Here is a 21,083-nt window from a genome sequence, read left to right as displayed (position 1 = left end):
CTGCTGACTAATACGGTCCAAGCAGAGCTTCCTGCCCATCCCTTAGGATCCTCTGCTTGGCCTGCACCTACTCAGAAGCCTTCAAGGTACAAAGCTCTTCGAAAGCAGATCTCATTGAATCTTTCCATCAATGTGCAAGGGCGGGTTTATTGGCCTCATTTGTCCAGTGAAGGAATTTGAAGGTCAGGGAAATTAAGGGCTGCAACTGGGAGTCTCAGAAGCAGGGCAGTCAAGGTTTGTGTTACCTCTCCAGCAGTGTCCACAGCCCTCAGCAGGTCTCTGCACCCATGAGATTCCCCTAGAAGGGCTTTAGGGATCAGCCAGGCCAGCAACTTCTTATCAGGTTGGAAAAGTAAATCCCAAAGAGGTGGAGAAGGCTTCCCAAGTTCCTCCATTCAAGGGGATGCAGCAGCTGAGCTGGGCCCTGGGAATTAGCTGCTTTCTGGGTCCTGGTTCTGGATAGGTAGATAGGTTGATAGGTGGGTGAGTGGATGAATGGATGTGTGGGTGGGTGGGTTGGCCCAAGATGAATGGGTAGACAGGCAGATAGATAGATGGGTGTGTGGATAAGTGGACGAATATATGGGTGGGTAACAGGGTTGGTGACAGGACAACAGGGCTCATGAGGGCATCTGCCTCAATACCTCTCAAGCCTCTAGACCTCAGACGCTTTCTGATTGTGGGGCTGACAACAGGGTCCACAACCCCCAACGACACGGGCTGCATTTTCCTGAGCACCTGTAGACATAAGCCTCTCCTGCCATTCTCAGTTCCTTCTGTAGAGGAAAGTGAGGGCATGGAGGGGCGTGGCTCCCCCTGGCTCTCTGAGGGAGAGAAACAAGAAGCTGGTGTTTTTTTGTGGGCTTGGTGGTAGGTCAGTGAGCTCACTCTGCAGGCGGGGCTTGGACCCTGCAAGGGCAAGGTTAGCGGGGGTGGGGGGTAACTGGTGACTCCGTGTGGGCGGAAGAACGTGTGATTCCTGCTCTGCCTCCTCCCTGCTGTGTGTTCCCAGGGGAATCTCTTTACTTTTCTGAGCCTCAGTGTTCTTGTCGATAAAATGGGTCTCACTCAAATAGAGCTGTTGAGAGGACTACACGAGGTAATCCCTGAAAAAAAAAACGTGTGTAGGACAATGGCGGGCACAGAGCAGGAGGTCTATCAGCATGGTTTTCCCTGGTCTATGGACTGTGGGTTGGGGGAGCTCACCTCAGATGCCTACAGTCACAGATTCTGACACCCTCCCCAGGGGCCCCGTGAGGCCCAGGCTTTTGGGAGGGAGTGTGGAGAAGGACCCCAACTCCTGCTCCCCTGTGGTCCTGCTGGGTGACCCTGAGTGAGACATCCCTTCCAGCCTTGGCTCCTCGCCAGCTCCATGGCTCTCTCTGGGTGCCGCTGAGAGTTCTCATGGGGTTCAGACTGATCTGGAGAGATTTGTGGGGTCCACCCTGATGGGGAGTTCATGGTCTCCCTCTCCCAGGCTCCTTCCAGAGGCACTGGGCCAGATCAAAGGGACCCAGCACTGAGGATTGGGAGGCGGGCTTGGAAAGAATGTAAACATGAGGATATTTTTAAACTTTTTCCAGACCCAGAGATTAGGGCTCTTGAAGCAAGAGACCCAGAGGTCAGTCTGGCCCTTTGCTCACAAGGAAAAAAATGGTCTCGGGACCTCAGAGACAGCCCCTCCTCCAACCCCACTCACACCCACCAAGACTCATCTCAAGACTAGCTTAGGCCTCAGGGCAATGTTCTTTCTCTGATCTCACCTCCCAACGTCCTGCTGCTGTGGGATAGCATGTTTCTAATGAGAGGGTCTCAGGAACGTGTGAGGACCCAGAGGACTGACAGGTGGGGAAGCCTATCTGAGAGACAGTTCCGGGAGACTGAGCTTGGAGACCCCATGGCGGCCCAATCACTCCGTTAGGAGTCCGTGTGTGCCTGTGTGCACATGAGTGTGTCCATGGGTGTGTGTGTGTTAAACACGAGTCTGCGTGGTAAAAGCGTGCCAGGAACCCACCCCAGCCCTTCTCTTCTTTCCCTTCCCTGGCATCCCTGGGCTCCTCCCCCTGGGACTCTTGGATCTATGGGGGACATGGAGTGGGGCAGGAGGTAGGCTTGCGGGTCAAGAGAACAGGGAAGATGAGGGGAGCAAGAGGGCTGGGAGGGGTGAGAAGGCTGGGGGAGGGGCTGGGTCCAGGTTTGAGCCATGCAATGAGTCAGGCTATGAGAGATTCAGGGGCCACGGTCCAGGGGGATGGGGGACTCAGCCTCATCTTCTTTAATTACCCCCAGGTGCCACAGTGATTCAGGACTTGGACACAAGCCTCCCTGAATCTCCCTGCCTCAAATGTCATGGTGACGCTCACCCTGGATTCCATGACAACAGCCTCTTCTCTTAGAGTGATGCAGCCACCCTTGTGCTTTGGAGCACACAACAGGCGTGTCACAGGCAGACTCATAGAGGGAACTCAGCCACAGCATATGCCTTATTCCAGGGACTCCAATGTCCCCATCCATATCCCCTCTGACCAAGATGTCCAAGGGTCAGAGTTCTCAGGGGCATTCAGGAGGCAGGCCCACAGCAGGTACCAGGACAATGAAGGGCCCTAGCAAGAAGAGAAGCCTTGCTGGCCATTTTCCATGCCTCAGGAGGCTGTTGGGCCATTTACTCTGCTTGTGGGCCCAGAGAGGGACAGTGTTTGGCTCCAGGTCATGCAGCTTATCAGAGGAGGGCAGGGCTCCAGCCCCAGGCCAGGATCTGCACAAGGCAGTGTGCTCCCCTGCAGGTCCCGCCACTGAGGCAGCAGGGGACGAGGACGAGGCTTGGCGCTACATCACAGGGTGTGGCTGGATGTCAGGACAATGGGTGGGGGGTGGCGAAGCCTGATGGGAAAAGACAGCTGCAGATTTGTCCTCAACCGGCGGGCCAGAGCTGCCCGCCTGCAGCCGTTGCGGTGTTGTCCCTGTGTGCCTGCCCACTCAGCAGGGCTGTTACTATTCTTACCCACTTGCTGGTGGCAGCGGGGTCAGAGATAGTGGCTAGGTGGGAGCGAGTCATGAGTACCAGTCCCTTATCGAACACGTTCCCTGGAAACTTGGCAGGGGCTACCAGGCTCCGGGGGCCTAGGCAGGGCGGGCAAGGTGGTCACAGGGACGGGGAGCGGGGTGGGCTCACTCGGACAAGGCCTTATGCCAGCTCACCTACCTCTCCTAGAGCCAGGCAAGTTTCCATGAGCACCAGCCTCAGGTTTCCAGTGCAATTTCTTTCCGTATGGTCATTAAGACCCTCAAGTCATCTTCCTAGCCCATCCACCCCAGAGGGCACCACCTCAGAGCTTTTAAAGATGAGGTATTGGTTTCCCCAGTGAGGCCATAGCCAAGGGGCCACCTCTACAGGGAGAGCACTGTACTGAGCCACAGGGGTCCAGGTTGACCACTGTTCTGCCCACTTCCCAGCTGTGTGACTTTGGGTAAGTCCTTTCCCTTCCCCTGAGCTGCGCTTTCCTCACCCTCTCCAGGGCTGCTGTGGGGATGATGAAGTCCAATAGCTAGGAAGGTGGGCTGAGGGCTGCAAATACGGGTGTGTCTGTGCACGTGAGCGAGTATGCTTGGTGGGTGCAGGGGGAGGGGGAGAGAGGGAGGCACGTGGGTTCCCCATCTTGGAGACTCCCGCCCCGTGGATTTTCCACTGGCACGTCGGCACCCTCTCCCCCAAAATAGGCCCTACGAGCCGTGTGGGACAGAGCCCAGACTGAGGGGACTTTTTTTAGCTGCCCTTTGATTGTCAGCTCTCGAGCGGCCGCTATTTTGAGCCCCAACGCCTGAAGGAGGAGGGCCAAGTGGGGGCTGGGGTCAGCTCAGTGGGCCTGGCTGGCTCCCGGAAGGCATCCCCGAGGGGGCCAGACATGCCCTCTCTGGCCCAGCTCTGCTGGCAAGGAAAGCACAGCATCTCCTGTGTACTGGGCCTGAGAGCTCAGTTATTCACCTCCAGGGAAGCTGCGGACCTGGCAAAAACCATCCTTGTTTATGACGCTTACCCCACAGGCCATTGGCCTTGGCCATCGAGGGAAGAGCACATTGTGGGGATTAACTGAGATAACACAAGCAAAGACCTTACTTAGCACAGGGACTGGCACAAAACTGGCCCTCAAAAATGGGAATAGCTACTGTTATTATTGTCATCACAGCTGCTGTCATTCTTGACTTTGTTGTTAAGGTAACATGTTTATCTAGTTTCCTTCCAGTCTTTTTTCTGTGCATTTATCTTATGTTGCCAAGCTCGGGTCATAAAGCTCCTCCCTCCTCCACACTTGGTTTCAGCAGAAAAGAGCCCCTATGTCTTCTGGGATGCCTCTCTCTGCATCTCTGGCCCCCACTCCCAGGGGTCACCCCTCTATACATGTCCTTTGGGGTCCATGACCTCTGAAGTTTTACTTGACCTTCCAGAGTGTCTGTGGTATACCTACAGCTTCTGTCATCTCCTCAAATGTCATCAACCACTGCCCCACAGGATTCCAGGGTCCTAGAATTGGAAAGTCAAAGTTAGGTGCTGGGTCCTTACAAAGCCCTTGCACCTGGACTCTAAGACTCTCTGGCTCGCACCTAAGGAAATGGGCTTATTTCCACAGATTAGATGTGAGAAAGAATTTTCTGGCGGTTCAGGTGCCTAAGATTAGGCAATGGATCACGAGGACAGATGATCCATTTGCCAGCTTCCTGGTCTTTGTGTGTGTTGGATGGGGGTAGGGTGTGGGCTGTCAGGAAAGGATGAGGTAGGAAGAAGCTAGATTCTTGGATGTATCTAAGTAAGGTGAGAAAGGGAGCGTGGCTGAGCCAGGCTTCCTCCTTCCCCTCTGGGGTCATTTCCTAGCAGGGCAGCAAGGTCAGCTGGGGTTGGGGGTCATATGTTTTCCCCTCACCCCAAGTGGTTACTGCACAAGGTGAGACTTCCTTGTTACCCGAAGGACAAAAATAGATTCCAGGTGATGGCCAGCAATTCGTGCCCAGAACCACCAGGGTTATTCTGAGAGTGGTAGGCACAGGGCCAGCCCAGGCTTGGTCAAGAGTAGCTGAGCTGGAAGTGGCAGCCTATCCTTTTGGGAATCCTGAATGGGATGGGGGCACTGGAGCTATAAGCAGGTTGATAATCCTCGATATGTGGGCCTAGAATCCTGACTTGGCCATGTGATCTTGGGCAAGCCACTTGTATCTCCCGGCATAATCTTCCTTCTCAAACAATGGGGACCTTGATCTTTGCTTCTCAGGGTGGTTGAGAGAACCCTGTGAAGCTGACAGATGGTGCTCAATAAATGCATGAATCTTCACTTCAGCTGTTCCAGAATCCAGAGAAGGGACTTCCCTGGCCGTTCAGTTGTTTGGACTCCGCGCTTCCATTACAGGGGGCACAGATTCGATCCCCTGGTCAGGGAACTAAGATCCTGCATGCTATATGGTGTGGCCAAAAAAGAAGAAGAAAAAAAAATCCAGAGAAGATAAGGGCCTTACCTGCATCTAGCCTCACCGCCAAAATGCCCCTTCCCTGCCAATCTGAAGGAACCGGAGTCAGGCATAAAAGCATGTTTCTGCAAGGGCCTGTGGGGATTTTCCAGGAAGACTCCATCCTGCTGGAGAATTCCATTCCCGGCCCTGCCACCCAGGGCTCAGCCTAAGGAGGGATGCTCTGGCTTATTCCGGTTCTGCCCAGTTCTTGCTCCTCGCCTGCCAAGCCCACATCAGGGTGTCCCACACTGTATTCTCTTGCTGTTTTCTGTGGAGTATGAGGTGCCTGAGGTTCCAAGGGGTCCCTCGGAGGCCTGACACAGAACAGTGAGGGGCACACAATTGGTCCTATCCTGCCCTCCCGTCGCCATCCCTTCCTGGGCCCTCCCTTTCCTTCACCCAGCATGTGTTAGCATTTTCCCTGGAGCCAGTACCTGCCCTCAGGGTCACCTTGGATAAACATGGGCAAACCTACACAATGGACACTGATTTGGGGCACAGGTGGCACCTAACACAGCTTGGGGGTGTATGACAAAGGCGGCTGGAGCGGGGAGGTGGAGCCAGCTCGGGACAACTGCCTGGGCAGAAGCTCAGAGGTTTGGGACGTACTGTGATGTTTCCGCGAAACTGGAGAACAGTTTGAGGGAGTCAGATGGGCCCTGAGGTCCAAATAGGAGCTGAACTGACCTCATGCATTGTATCTACTTAGCTGGAATTGGACCCCAGTTCCCTTCCCACTCCAGCCTCTCCCCTCCACAGCTACCACCACGAAGGTTTTCCCTGGGTTTAGCCAGAAACAGGAGGAGTCTTCTCAGGGGAAGTCCCGGCTGGCAAATAGGAATCTCAAGACATAACAGGGCATTAGACTTGGCCCTGGGGGGCACCCAGCTCAGCACATCACAAGGGATATTCTACCCTCTGGGATATTCCTGAATCCATGAAATGCATTTTCTGCTCACAAAGACTCCTGGGGGAGCAACACTCAGATCTGCTGGGAGCAAAGCTCTTGCAGGGTCCCAGCTGGGCCCTGGAGACCCCCAAACACATTCTGCCATTATATCACAATTTCAGCCCAGCACCTGTGCTCTGTCCAGCTTCAGCCACCTCTCTGCCCCTCGTGAGGAGGAACATGTCCCCCCTCCACCCTTAGGCTGGCGCCAAGGTTTATGATCCGGCATGGAAGACATCGAGAGCCACACGGGTGGAAAAAGTTACCCGGTTCTAAATCAGCCAGTCTTTCGATGATCTCATCCCCTTCCCAATATAGTCGCGGTCCCCTCCCTGGCGGTGGCCCCTGGCCAATGGTGTTAGTCACGAGGGAGCTGGTGGAAGGGTGGAGGGGTGTGTGTGAGGTCCAGGGTGGGAACAATTTCAACCTGGGTTTTACTGTGCATACTGTTTTGCAACCTGATTTCCCATCCCCTCCTTTACAGTATTTCCATTTAGTAGTTTCCCGTCAAATAATGAAGATCTTTCATCATCACTTTAGTTTTTCGCCATCACTTTAAAGTCCACCAGGATGGATGTACTAGAATCTCTTTGTCCAGTATGTTGAGGAAGAACATGTCCACGGTGTCCAGTTTCTCTTTCTTAACAAACATCGGGCTATGACCATTTTTGTTCAAACCCTCTTGCACAGTTGCCTAATCTTCCCTCCCTCCCTCCGTCTATTTTTTGTTTTCGATAAATTCTAACAGGTACTGGGGTGAGAGAGCAGGCTTCACTGTGTGTCTGCTGAGTTCTGAACTCTCCCTTAAGTCAGAGGTACCAGGCCCAGGGAGGGGACCCAAGACCAGTCCAGGGCCACAGGTTCAGTGGAGCAGGGCAGGCTGCTGGTCTCTCCTGCTGCTCAAAACCAGCCCCCACCCCAAGCTTCCACCTGCTCTTGCCTACCCAGTCCCATAGGCCAGGCTGCCTGGGGATGCAGGGAAAGGCTGTACTTAAGATCTATCCTGTATTATATCTACACAGCCCCCACCCCAGGCACAAGCAAAGGGCCCCCAAATCCATCCAATTCATGTCTGGCCATGAACTTCCCCCAGCTTCTGCTAGAATGCTTCCATGGACCAACAACTTACTTCTTCCTCCCAGGCTTTTGGGGAACAGATAGGGCATTTTTAAAAATATCAAATGAGTAGATATTCAACAGAATTGCATGATCTCTTAGCAATTGCACAATATCTGAGGAAGCTTTGGAGAATACCACCAGAGTTTCGAAATTCAATTGTGCATTTATGAACTTTGTGACCTTGGGGACATCATTTTACTACTCCAAGCTCAGTTTTACCATCTGTAAAATGGGTTTATAATACTTGCCTCATATAGTTATGAGATGATAAGGGATTGACTCCTGTGATAATGGAGGCTGAGAAGTCCCACCATCTGCTGTGTGCAAACTGGAGGCTCAGGAAAGCCAATGGTGTGGTTCCAGTCCAAACTCAAAGGTCTATGAACCACAGGTGCCAAGGATGTAAGTCCCAGTTAGAGTCCAAAGGCCTGAGATGTCCAAGGGCAGAAGATCAATGTCCCAGCTTAACAGGGAGCAACTTTCCTCTTCCTTCCACGTTTTTGTTCTATCCCAGGCCACAGTGGATTGGATGATGTCCAGGCTCTTCTTTATTCAGTCTCCTGATTCAAATGCTAATCTCTTCTGGAAATACCCTCAGGGCAGAAGTAAATGAAAAATAAAATGAAAAAATGAAGAAAAAATGTTTTATCAGTTATCATCCCTTAGCCCCACCAAGTTAACAAGTAAAACCATCACAGCCATCTATCAGATTCACCAGTTACCAAGACTTTGCTGCTCATTGACTTCGTCAATCCTCAGTGTCATTTCTGCTGTATTCTATTCTTTACAAGTAAGCTGCTAAGAGCACCCAGATTCAAGACGAGGGGAATTGGATCTTACTGCTTGATGGGAGGAGTGGAAAAGAATTTGTGCTCAACCTTAAAAGCATAGTCAGGGGACTTCCCTGGTGGTTCCGTGGTAAGTCCCATTCCAATGCAGGGGACAAAGCTTTGATCCCTGGTCAGGGAACTAAGATCCCACACGCCCTGTTCCACAACGTCAGAGCCCACGTGCTCACAACTAGGACTGGATGCAGCCAAAAAAAAAAATTAAAACAAACAAACCAACCACAACCAGAAGCAAAAGGTGGAGGGTTCTAGGCTATATCCCAGAGGAGACCAGGGGCCATGGAAGAAGTGACTCCAGCCTTGCAAGATAAGACAAAGACTACTTTCTCTTCTCCCGCTCCTTCCTCTGTGTATGACTGTAGTGCCCCCATACCTGGGGCGGAAGATTCTGTGCTTTCTCCCAAAGGTGATGGGGAGCTGTGGAAGGGTTTGGAGCAGAGGAGTGAAGGGGTCAGATCTGCTGAGTCTGACCAAGATCGCTCTGACTGCTATGTGCTGGGTAGAGTTGATCAGAGAGGGCAGCCGTTGTTTAGGGGTGGAGGAGGATAAAAGTGGTTTGGACCAATCTTGGGGCAGGAGGGAGTAAACCCCAGAGATGCTCTGGGTGGGGGGCTCGGAGTTGTGGGGGGTTGGCCGTGGGGACTGGCTGAAGGGAGTGGAGATGGGGGTGGGAAGGATTCAAAGGTGTGGGGCAGTCCCCAGAGAAGAACTCCCACACTGGGGGGGACCAGAAAAGGTGGCAGCCACCCTCTCACCTCTCTTGGGATCCCAACAGCCCCTTCCCCAACAGGCAGGGCTGACTGACAACAGAGAAGGGTCCTTCCCTCCTACCACCTACTCATTCCAGCCCCAAAGACTTCCAGGGTCAGGAGAGGCTCCCTGAAGGCTCTTCCAGGCTGCAGTTGCCAGATACCCTGCTCTGCCTGGTGGTGAGTCCCAGGGCCTCATTTTCTCTGGAACACTTTCCTCCTACTCCTGCTGCAGCTGACGCCAACACGGCCTGATGGTGACACCTAGAGGCAACACCTGCCTCACATTGCTTGACTACAGCATCCCACAGCGACGGCCTGTGCCTCCAGGGCTCCACATGGGTGTTCCCCTCATGCAACCCTGGGATTTAGTGGCCAAGTCACTGGGCAGAGCTCTGAAGCCCAGCTCCTCCATCCTTCCCTGATAAAGCCCAGAGTGGGGTCAGCAAGGTCCCCGGAACCCCAAATCAGCCCATAGATACCCTCCGCTGCCACAAGCCAAGGAGCACATTGGCTTATTGATGACATTTCCCTGTCCCCCCACCCACTGCTCTGATTTGTTTCAGAGGAAGGGTCATCCCAGCAGCTCAGCATTCACAGAACCAACCTCTCAGCACCTCACCATTTGGGCCCATCCTATGTCCTGAGTCCCATGTGAGAAGATGCAATGGCCCTCAGCTTTTGTTAGAGCTCTTTTTAGCTAGTTGTTCATTGTCATCTATCCACACCCACAGCCTCTTCTGTGCCTGGATATGCCTCACCCCTCTCCTCACTTCCATGCCACTGCTCACAGTTTTCCTCCTACTTCTCTGGTCTCTTTTTTTCTGGTTCCTCTCCATCTGCTCCTCCCTTAATCATCCATCTATCCACCCATATGCCCCCATCCCTCCTTATCCATTGTGCAATCAGCGGGACGGGGGCTAAGTCTGACATTACAGGGATGAGGGTAGGAAGGGAAAAAACAAGGACAGGTACCCAACAGCACCTGCTGGTCACACCGCAGGGAAAGTGGGGGGATTGAGGTGGGACTTTCTGCATGGCACCCACCCCACCTCTGTGCTGATGAAGAGCAAGCCATGTCCTCTCTGAGGTCGCTGCATGGCCTTACCCACTTCTCCATCCCCAGACATTACCCAAGAGGCTCCTTCTTTCTCACTCAGCCACATTTGACCAGCTCTCCTTCAACCTTCTCTACTCTGGCCCTACTTCTGTGATGTCTCTAGAGCGCATCCCTAGATGCTCTGGACCAAGCCCTCTGAGCTCCATTGTGCGCAGTGTCATGGGCAATGCCTGGGTGGCTCAGCCTGCCTGGCCCCAGGGCCACACAAGGTATGTGCAGGTGGACTGGAGAGAGAAGCAGCTTGTGGCAGACATTACCTATCTTCATCTGCTGTAAGGAGAATAGCGGGAAATTGTACACCGCAGATGGGACCCGAATGCACAGTCTTCCAACTGAAACCACACAACTGTTTCAGGGCTTAATGAAGCTCAGGTCCTTAACATCTCAGCACAGAATTAATTCAATGAGGGGTAAAGTGACAGGTAAGCAATAGATTTATTAATATTTTTTGTAAAGAAGTTGCATGGAAATGGGATGCTAGAAGGGGATCATGTCCCAGGTCTCTGGTGAGTTCCTGGGCCTGGCTGCCAAGTGAATGTCCTTGGCTTCCTGTGGGAAAGCAAAAGTGAGAGCTGGAGACCCACAGTAAAGTGAAAGCAGAGATACTATTCCAGAGGCAGAAGGTGAGAGAGTCCTGAAATCCGGGGTGGTAAGTTTCTATGGGCAGGGTAATTTCATAGGCTAGTAAGGGGAGGATTATTCCAATTATTTGGGGGAAGAGACAGGGACTTCCAGGGAACTGGGCCACCGCTCCCTTTAAAGCCTTTTATTGTTGTTCAGTCGCTCAGTCATGTCTGACTCTTTGCAACCCCATGGGCTGCAGCACACTAGGCCTCCCTGTCCATCACCACCTCCCAGAGTTTGCTCAAACTCATGTCCATTGAGTCGGTGATGCAATCCAACCATCTCATCCTCTGTCACCCCCTTCTGCTCCTACCCTCAATCTTTCCCAGCATCGGGGTCTTTTCGAGTGAGTCGGCTCTTCATTCGCATCACGTGGCCAAAGTATTCGCGCTTCAGCTTCAGCATTTTATGGTCTGCCTCAAATTGTCCTGGCGCCATTGTGTGTGTGTGTGTGTGTGTGAGTCATTTAGCATATGCTAATGTATTACAATGAGCACATAATGAGGCCCAAGGTGTACCAGCAGTAGAATTTTCAGCCATCTTGGACCTAATCGGTTCTGACTACTTTTCATCAAGTCCTCAACATTTCAGCTTATGCCCTGCCTCCTTCCTTCTTGTCTCAGTGGGGCAAGTGAGAACTTTCCAGAATCCCAGGAAGGCAGGAAAAGTTAAGATCTGCGATAGAGTGAGCTTTGAAAAGTGCCTCTACAGGCTGCTTCTTCTGAAGGTGAGGGTAAGTAATGTTTCCTGGTCTATGGATGTTACCGAACTAAACTGGGTCCAGTCACTGGCCACATGGCAAAACCAATTTACTGGTTGGTACTGGGTTGTGGTGACAAAAAGTGCAGCGTTTATTTGCAGGCAAGCTGTGTGGGCAGCTTTCATGCTGTAAAGACCCAAACTCCCCCACAACTTTCAGAGGAGGATTTTTTTTTTTTAATTGAAACTTTTTTTTCTTTACTTATTTTTGGCTGCTCTGGGTCTTTGTTGCTGTAGGAAGGCTTCTTGTGGCGGTTTCTCTTATTTTGAAGCATGAGCTCCAGGCATGTGGGGTTCAGTAGCTGTGGTTCCCAAGCTCTAGAGCACAGGCTTAGTAGTTGCGGCACAGGGCCCAGTTGCTCCGCAGTATGTGGGATCCTCCCAGACCAGGGAACGACCCCCCGTTTCCAGCATTGGCAGGTGGATTCTTCACCACTGAGCCACCAGGGAAGCCCTAGAGGTTTTTTAAAGGCACCATTTAGGGTGAGAGCTGCAGGGTGTGTGACTTTCTTCTGATTTGTCAGTGGTGAGGTAAGAGGGTAATGTTTTGGTAATCCCAATTATCAACCTTCTGGTTCCAACAGGTCTGAGGTCTACAGTGCTTGTCGTCAGCACGTATTTTTATTAAGTTCTAAAATGATGGGATATGGGAATGTATGGGTTATCTATCAGCTTCTTGTCCGAATAACCTACTTCTCCACACCATCCTACCCACCCTGGGCCAAAATTGTGCCATGAGATTTTTCCTGCATTTTCCCTTTCTGAAAGCCCAGCACTGGGACAAGTGCATGGGGCAGTGGACTCGGTTCAATGTGTGCCCTATTGTAGTGTCAGGAAGTTTTCAAGCCTCTGGGCGTTTTTTATCACGTTACAAAGAAGAAAACAGCTCCATTATTTTCACCTTTCTCTCCCTCAAATCTGCTCTTCAAGGCCCAGTTTAACAACCCTTTGTTGTTATTCAGTTGCTAAGATGTGTCGACTCTGCAACCCATGGACTGCGGCACACCAGTCTCCCGTCCTTCACCATCTTCGGGAGTTTGTTCAAACCCATGTCCATTCATTGAGTTGGTGATGCCAACCAACCATCTCATCCTCTGTCGTCCCCTTCTCCTGCCTTCAATCTTTCCCAGCATTAGGGTCTTTTCCAATTAACCACACTAGCCCACACTAAAATTACCAACCTAATAGTTGTATTTGCATTTTAAGAAGTACCCATCAGAGTGGTCTTTGTGAGCTGTATCACTCAGAGGCAATAAGATATGGCTCAGTCAGTGGAGGTGGGATCAAGTGGGCTCTTCAAGTAGCTGGCTAGATCCTTCCTAAAGCGGGCTCTGATTTTAAAATTAACAAAGAAGCTGGTTTTACAAGGCCAGTTAAATAATGTGAAGTCCCAGCAAGCCTCAGGCCTGAGTGTGTGGAGACCGTCACAACAAAAGCCTCTCTTTTCCTTCTTTTCAGCTCTCCACACAAGTTAACACTAAGCAAGGACTTCCTGTGTGGCTAGCAGACACCAAAAATTGGCAGAGAAAACTTCTTTAGGGTAGGCCTTTTTTTTTTTTTTTTTAATGTGGAACATTGTTAAAGTCTTTATCACATTAGTTACAGTGTTGCTTATTTCATGTTTCAGATTTTTGGCCGCAAGGCATGTGGGATCTTAGCTCCCCAGGCAGGGATCAAACCTGCATCCTCTGCATTGGGAGGCAGTCTTAACCACCAGGCCAGAGAAGTCCCTCGGGTGAACTCTTGAACAAACTAAAATCTTCCATGGCTAGATACAGGTGGTAAAACAAAGGCTGGCCTAATCTAGCGCCCTAAGTTGCTCAGTCACGTCTGACTCTTTGCAGACCCCATGGACTATAGCCTACCAGGCTCCTCTGTCTGTGGGATTTTCCAGGCAAGGGTACTGGAGTGGGTTGCCATTTCCTTCTCCAGGGGATCTTCCCAACCCAGGGATCGAACCCAAGGACCTGACAAATACAAATGTTCAAAACCAAAAGAAAGCAAATCGCATTTTGCCTCTTTTATTTACAAGTTTCACTTAAATATCTCTCACGGTGAGAAAATCAATGTCAAAAAGAACACTGGTATACAGTTTACGAATATCAGTATATATTAAAGAACATGGTTAATTTTTCCAAGTACATGCTTGATACGAAATATTTTCCAGGAGGCTAGTTAAATGTCAGGTGCCCAAGGTGTCAGGGAAAGAGCCTCGAGCCTGCTCAGGAGATGGTCACACTGCAGGCCACCTGTGTTTGGCACTTGGTGACACATGTGGCAGCTCAGAGGACAAAGCAGGGCCACCAGCCTTTATTCCTAGCCCCAAAGCCACACCAGGGCTTCCTCTGCGATGAGAGCCACATTCAGAGACAAATGAACCACTTAAAATGTCAAATGAAAAATAGGTCACTAGGGACTGATGGATGAACAAGTCAAGCCAGATTCATTCTGAACATTTTCTTGTCGACCTTTTAAGCCAATCATACTTCTGGGGAAAATGTTAATACACCTCAAAGTTTACACTTTCATTATAATAAATTAGCTTTAATGCTCCAAATATCATCTCAGAAGACTGTACACATAACTTGACCTAACATACTAACCTCAACTTAGAACTTCTCTATTCATTTTGATCAATCCCCAGAATCAGCAGAACTGTATTATTTACATATATAACAATATCTAAAGTACGCCAATATTACCAACATTTCTTACCTGAAATAAATAAATAAATATGCCATTTAAAGCACTAATAAAGCATAGTTTATTCAAAAATGACACCTTAAACAATCTCATCTTTTAGTTCATTTTAGAAGTCTCAATATCAAAATCTTTACATACAAGGAATGATAAGTATTTTGGAAGACCTGACAAGTACCACCAACCCCCTCTCCAATCCCACTATCCATGCTCAAGTGGTAGCCCATGTGCCTCAGGCCAGTGACAGCAGAGTGATGGTCAGGGAGTCAGACACACTGGAGTTAACCAGGAGCAGCTGCTCCTCGAAGCCTTCATGGCAGAGTTCACAGTGGAAAAAGGGCAGAGAATAAACCAGCCTTTCTTTTCTCTCAATATGCCAATTAGAAAGCAAATCTATTAGGCTAAGAAAAAACACAGACATCTTTGAAGGAACAGATTGGGAGTCTGTATTCTCTCAGCTATTCCCCAAGTTAATCAGGTATATTTACGAGCTCATGAGAGGCTCCAAACCAGGATTCAGACACTCTGTAACCCCAGTAAATGCTCTGAGGGTGTGCCAGGGTTTAGCTGGCATAAAGAATGAAGAATTTCAGACAAGTAGTGTTCAGCTCTAGTAATGAACCTTCATGCAAGCTAAATGATAGGGATTCAGGTTTTATTTTTGAGTTAAGATTTTTTCAGAATAAAAGGACAAAGTCTTAAGCACTCAAAAGAGAATTTCTTAGACAAAGCAATATCACTAAAAGTACAGGAAAACATTCCTAGGCTGTCTCAACACTTGAATGTCCCTTGTCCCGAATGTGAAAGTCATACCTAGCTATTTTGCTTTCCTTTCAGTGGGTGGCTCGAGGGGGTGAGATGAGGGAACCATCAACAGGAAGATAGTGCAGGAAAATGAAGTCAGTTTTGCAGGATTATATTTATTTCCATCTAGAGACACACTTCCTGTTTAAATGCTACAGCAATTTCAGAACATAAAATTCATCCCCCTAAAAATAATTTTCAAATCAACACAGACTGTGCAGCTCACAGAAGCTACTACAGGTTACATTGGGTTTTGGCCCAACTCCTATACTAAATAAGGCCTAGTTACTGAGGAGTAGCAATGGCCATTTATCCCACTAGTCTATGGGCAAATGTCCCATCTGAAAAAAATCTCCCTCCTCCCTCCTCCCCACTACCCCTGGGGATGCAGCCAGGGAGCCTTGGTTAGCAACTTATTCTCAGGTCCTTCACATTTTTACCTCTCCAGATTCAAGCTGAATCTTAAAGTCTAGAATCCACTGCATAAGCCAGTCCTGCCTAAACTGTCATGCAGTCTTGAATTTCCTGCTTCCCTGAAACCGTGTGAAGTGAGAGCATTCTTCCTAGACAGTACTGCACAGTCAGCAGGGTGAGAGAGTTCAGCATAGCAGAGGGTGAAGGAGCATTGGGAGGAATTAGAAGAATGTTTGAGAAGTATAATCAGAAAGGCTAAGTACTATGAGTAAATCTGTAGAGATTTACTGAACACTGGAGGAAATTTTATTAATGAAGGAAAGGCCAGGAGTTAAGGCTCAGACAGAAGTTACCTCCTAGCATGGCTCAAAGGTTCAAGGGGTGAGACACAGAGGAAGGGCTTGAAAGCTACACAAATTCAGCTGGTCCAGAGGCCTGGCCACCTTCACCCGCAGCTGAAAAACCAAAAAAACTCATTCCAAGCATGCTCGCTCACAGCACGCCTGTTTTGCAAGTTTGAGGACTCAATTTTAACAAACTAAATCAGAACTAGAATGCAGCATTACAAAATGTTTTCACAACTAAACACACACACACAAGTTAGAATTTTGCATAGAGAAGTGTCCTGTAATATGCTTTGTAAACCTAGGTCTTTAGTAACTTCAGAATAAAAAACAAAAACCTCTCTTCATAGTGTAGAAGTCCATGATTACACAGAGAGAATTATCAGTCTGCAGATTTTGCAGCAAGAGCTCAGAAGATCCTGGACTTCCTTCATATTCTTAGAATCATAATTAAATTTACCCTTTCCAGGCTCAGGCTGACAGTTTTAACAGTGTCTTTATAAAAGGACTTGGGTTACATGAGCCCAAGACAAGTTGATCATCTCTGTGCTCTACCCTCTCTGTGCAGAAGAGGTGACCAAAACACTCAGGCACATAAAATCACTAGATTTGTTTTTAACCCAAGGCTGTTTTTTCCTCACATTAGTCTATAATTAAGCAAGCTGCATCTATCCGCCTGCCCTTCAACCATAGGGTCTAAAGAGCCAGGTTCAGAGTAAGGGAAAATGTCTCAGAAGAACATTGAAGTTAACCTTGGCAACAGGGTGGGAGACTCTTAACTCCTCTTGGAAGAGGCACCAATCGATTCTGAGTTGAAATATACCACGGTGACTGTGATGTCATCCCTGTACATTCTCGCCAAGTCTTCTGGCAACGTCAGCATCGCCGACAGCCGCTCAGGCTCCATCTTTCCGTATTCGTTGTTCCCTATGGCGTATCTGATCAGACGTGTGGCCGCGTTTTGGTCGGCCACGTGGAGGCCCTGGGCTTTCCTCTGCTGCAACAGGCTCTGCATGAGTCCCAGGTTGGTGGGTCTCTGGGCCAGGTCTGGCTTGTGCTGACCCTCTTCAGCCAGGTGCTCCACCACCAGCCTCACCACATCCTCGTTGCCCAGCACGTCCCACAGGCCATCAGAGGCCAGCACGAGGAACTTATCCTGGGGCCTCAGCCTGTGGTAGGTGACCTCTGGCCTGGCTGTCAGGTAAGGTGGGGTGTAGTAGTGCGGGGGGGTGAACTGGTAGATGTTGAGGGCCTCGGTGTCGAAGCCCCGCTCCAGGACGCTGCGCTGCAGCTCTTTACTCCACTTCAGCTGGACATCCCCAAAGGCCCTGCAGGGCATGAGGACACCCAGCAGCCTGTTTTCCATGATGACCGTCCTGTCCTCGGACTGAGGATGCTCTCTTTTCAGCCGTGACAGCTCGGCTGGGTTCCAGGCATTGTGGTCCTGGGTGAGGGGCAGACAAGACCACATGCCGTTGTCTTCCTGGACACCAAGGATGGCCCGGCAGTCACCAGCATTTGCCACGTGCAAGTGAACCCCATCAACATGGGCCAAGCAAGCCGTTGCCCCTGAGAAAGCAACCTGGAGTGAAAGGTTCCTAGTCATCTCATCTTCGAGGGGGGCCTGAATCTCTAGCGAGATGTCAGAATCCAGTCTCTGGAAGGAGTACATTAATGCTTCCTCAGTGTTCAGCCCCATTTCCATGTGCAGGTTTAGCAGCTCCTGCCAGTAGACACGGAGGTGATCAAGATGCACCGACGTGACATCCTTGTAGATACTGTCCCCTGGGTGCTTGAGCCACTGAAGGATGGGCAGCAGGGGCTTCATGCTTTCCATGGCCTCCTCCATTTGCTCCAGAGTCTGCTGGGACATTAGTGACACGGCCACATAGTAGAAGAGCCTCTCGCTCACTGCTTGAGCACATGCGTGGCCACCGTGTCCATCAAAGATGCCAAACAGCAGTCCATTGGTCTGCAGGCAGGCAGCTATACCTCCCCGGTCCTCTACTGGGGAATTGGCAGCTAGATGGTTGCTCTCAAACCGTAACACTGAATCTGGAGCTCTGCTGACAAGGTCAAGAATCTTGTGGGCCGACTCACCAGCTCGGAGGACCTCATTTACCTGATCGGGGCTGAGCTGCAAGTGGAAGTCCTCTTCCTCCGTTGATGTGTGTCTGTAGGCTTTCCGCAGAGCAATGCCACCCCATGCAGCGGTGTTGTCTTTTAGGGTGGCTGGCCCCTGAGGAAAGAGTCTCCATTTTGATTTAATCCTATTTGAGGCATACCTTGAATATAAACGTTGTCCCCCCTGTAATGTGGCAACAGTCTTCCTTGCAGAACTGAGAATCCAGTAGGACACAGTACTTGACATTCTGAAACCGTATAAGCGAATATGTTCCTTCCGCAAAAGGGTTCTTTAAATCTGAAAATTCCAAGAGGTTAAAAAATTTAATTTCTTAAAAATAATGACTCTGCCAACACTTAATCTCAAAATATTTAAGTCTCCACACATCCCATTATAACATATAAATGCATTTCAGAAAATGGGTTTTTAAACACACTGCACTTAAGAGTCACTGAGGGCTTCCACAATTGTTTCCTTCTTCCCAAATCCTTTCCCTTGTTAGAGCCCAGTGCATAGCTCCCATGTTTCCTCTCCCAGGTAGGCTGTGTTCCTTTATTTTATTTATTTTTTTTGTGTGTGTGTTCCTTTAAATACAAACAAACTCTTTCTTGCCCCCCAGCTATCTTGGTAGCTACTCTCAGTTGGATGCCATCCAGCTCTTTAGGCAGGAAGACAGTGGCAGCAAATAAGACAGAAAAGCCGTTGGAGTCAGATCAACTCTAGGCTCCAACTGGTTATGATAAGTGGAAAAAAGTATGTGCTGGGGTACAGGAGACTCTGAAAATGATCAGACAAGGCAAAGCGAACCTGGTCATCCTCACCAACAGCTGCCCAGCCTTGAGGAAATCTTGCATAGAGCACTATGCCATGTTGGGGCTTCCCTGGTGACTCAGACGGTAAAGAATCTGCCTGCAATGCAGGAGACCGGGGTTTGACCCCTGGGTTGGGAAGATCCCCTGGAGAAGGGAATGGGAACCCACCCCAGTATTCCTGCCTGGAGAATTCCATGGACAGAGAGGAGGAGTCCATGGGGTTGCAAAGAGTCAGACATGACTGAGCAACTAACACTGGCAACTTGTATGCCATGTTGGCCAAAAACTGGTGTCCATCACTATAGTGGCAATACCACTACTGAATTGGACACAACGTGTGGAAAATAACAGAGTATGCACACTAGCTATCATTGATCCAGGTGATGAGCAGAAGCATGCTAGAAGAGTGGTGAAAAGTAAATCAGGAAAAAATTTTCCTTAATAAAACTGGCCAGAGCTTGTTCTACATATATGTAAAGAACACACGCATGCATGCTCTGTAAGTTCAGGAAACATGGCTGCCTTATTTACCAGTGGCTTTCCAGTGCCCAGGCCTCAAACACTGGCTAAACACATCAATTTCAAGAGGTCCCAAAGCACACTTGCTATGACACTAGCTGTCTAGCATCAGACACACGACTTCACTTGCCTGAGTTCCAGTCATCCATCTGTGGAATGGGAATACTAGTTTCATAGGGTTTTGTGAGGATTTTAAAGAAATATAACCCTTCAGCTTCAAAAAAAAAAAAAAAAGATATTATTAGCAATAATCTTTTATTATTAGGTGTATCACTGAAGATTTAGAAGTTGTTTCCACTATCTCCCTATTTATAAAATACCAAACTGCAATGCCTAACGCATCAACATTTCCCCTACTTAAGTTTTAACCTACTTTTTCCCCAAGGCTAGTATCAGTAGGTCAAAGAGTGTAGACTCATCCTGCCAAATTGATTTCCAAATGGTTCACATCTGCCTCCGTAAGGGCATGAAGTAAACCCTACACCTTCAACAGCCTCTGGCGGTATTTTTCCTTAGAAAAAAATTTTTAAAAGCTGCTCTATTTTACTATTTTCTCTGGAGAACCGGGGGTAGGGGGGAGTGGGGCGGGGGGAGCGTTTTTTTCACTCCACGTGTTTTCGGAATCCCGCCCTCCACAAGTTTTTCTGTCGGGAGTATGGAGAACGCCCACACTCGAGGACCGCCCAGTCTCCCCAGCCCACCCCGCCGAACTAGGGGCAGGATTGGTCGGACCCGGCGCGCGGAGGGCGCCTACTCGTGCCCCTCATCCCCACCCCTAGCCCTGGAGAGAAGCCAGGCAGCGTTGTCCGACGCAAGGCCGTCTGCCACAGACCCGACCCAAACAGTTTCGCGTATCTAAAGAAAGCAGGTTCCAAAGTCAAGTCTCTGACCCACAGGCTCAGAGATACGAGCGCGACCTCCGGAATCCACCAAGCCCTATCTCCCTCAAACCCTGGCGTGGCCACGTCCCTGAGTCCCAGCTTCCCAGTCTATAGATAAGGCGAATTAAGTTGAGATGCTGAGCTCCGAGGGCTAAAACAGCTACTGCGGATGTTCCGGCACGCAGCCAAAGGTTCTATGCCAGACTGCGAGCCCACGTGGCGCGTGCGCGCGAGAAGGGTGACCGTCGCTGTGACCCAGGCTCTTCGCAGTCCGCCGCGGGCCCGCCCCCTCACCTCACTTCACCTCCACTCTCCACCTCATCACCTGAGCCGTGGCCGTGGGCTGGAGCAGACGCGGGGAGGCTAGAGGCTTTCACATCCCGCACTCGCCCCTTCCCTACCTCGGACCCTCGTCCTCCTCTCACCAGCCCCGAGGCCGCCGTGTCCGTCAGTCAATTTCACGCCCGCAAGCTGTACCGCGGCTACCCCTACCCCGGACTCAGCTCCCCGAAGGGACCTCTAGTGCTGCTGATCTAGCTGGAGGAGGAAGCATCCTTTTGCCAGCCTTTACTGGTTCATCTGTGGAGGCGGGCCCCTGACGAACAGCCCAATTGTCCAATGGATGAAGAGACTGAGAAGGCGGGCTCCGGATGGGCCAAATCCGGTTCCTCCCCCTCTCCCGCCCACCCCAGCCAACCTTTACCCACCCCGCCCTCCGTCTCTGACTGCGGGTAGGCTTGGCCCTGGGCCTTGAGATTAAGCAGTCTTGCGGCTGAGCGCTCCCACCACGTGACACCCTGCCCGTTCTGCACTCCTCAAA

The 21,083-nt window shown here is 50.3% G+C and overlaps 1 protein-coding gene and 1 long non-coding RNA gene across 9 annotated transcripts; one reads left to right on the top strand and one right to left on the bottom strand.

Moving 5' to 3' along the window:
• Positions 1-2,581: 2,581 nt before the first annotated feature.
• Positions 2,582-13,364, top strand: LOC122691808. Its single transcript, XR_006340508.1, has 4 exons — positions 2,582-3,467; positions 8,079-8,818; positions 11,529-11,638; positions 13,123-13,364. It is a non-coding gene; the product is annotated as an uncharacterized LOC122691808 (long non-coding RNA).
• Positions 13,365-13,669: 305 nt separating this feature from the next.
• PDP2 (pyruvate dehyrogenase phosphatase catalytic subunit 2) lies at positions 13,670-20,828 on the bottom strand. 8 transcript variants are annotated; one of them, XM_043898696.1, is made up of 3 exons: positions 20,689-20,827; positions 19,513-19,596; positions 13,670-18,348 (listed from the first exon to the last, which is right to left on the bottom strand). In XM_043898696.1, exon 3 carries the CDS (start codon positions 18,295-18,297, stop codon positions 16,702-16,704), a length of 1,596 nt encoding a protein of 531 aa, XP_043754631.1. In that variant the 5' UTR covers positions 18,298-18,348; positions 19,513-19,596; positions 20,689-20,827; the 3' UTR covers positions 13,670-16,701. The 8 variants fall into 8 exon arrangements, with proteins under 8 accessions (XP_043754631.1, XP_043754632.1, XP_043754633.1 ...); XM_043898697.1 differs by having other exon boundaries at positions 20,558-20,813; XM_043898698.1 differs by having other exon boundaries at positions 20,589-20,813.
• Positions 20,829-21,083: the final 255 nt, after the last annotated feature.

The sequence above is a fragment of the Cervus elaphus genome, chromosome 4 (genome assembly GCF_910594005.1).
Source record: "Cervus elaphus chromosome 4, mCerEla1.1, whole genome shotgun sequence".
Taxonomy (NCBI): Eukaryota; Metazoa; Chordata; class Mammalia; order Artiodactyla; family Cervidae; genus Cervus; species Cervus elaphus.
The sequence above is the reverse complement of the archived record's forward strand: the minus strand, read 5'-3'. Positions and strand labels throughout refer to the sequence as shown.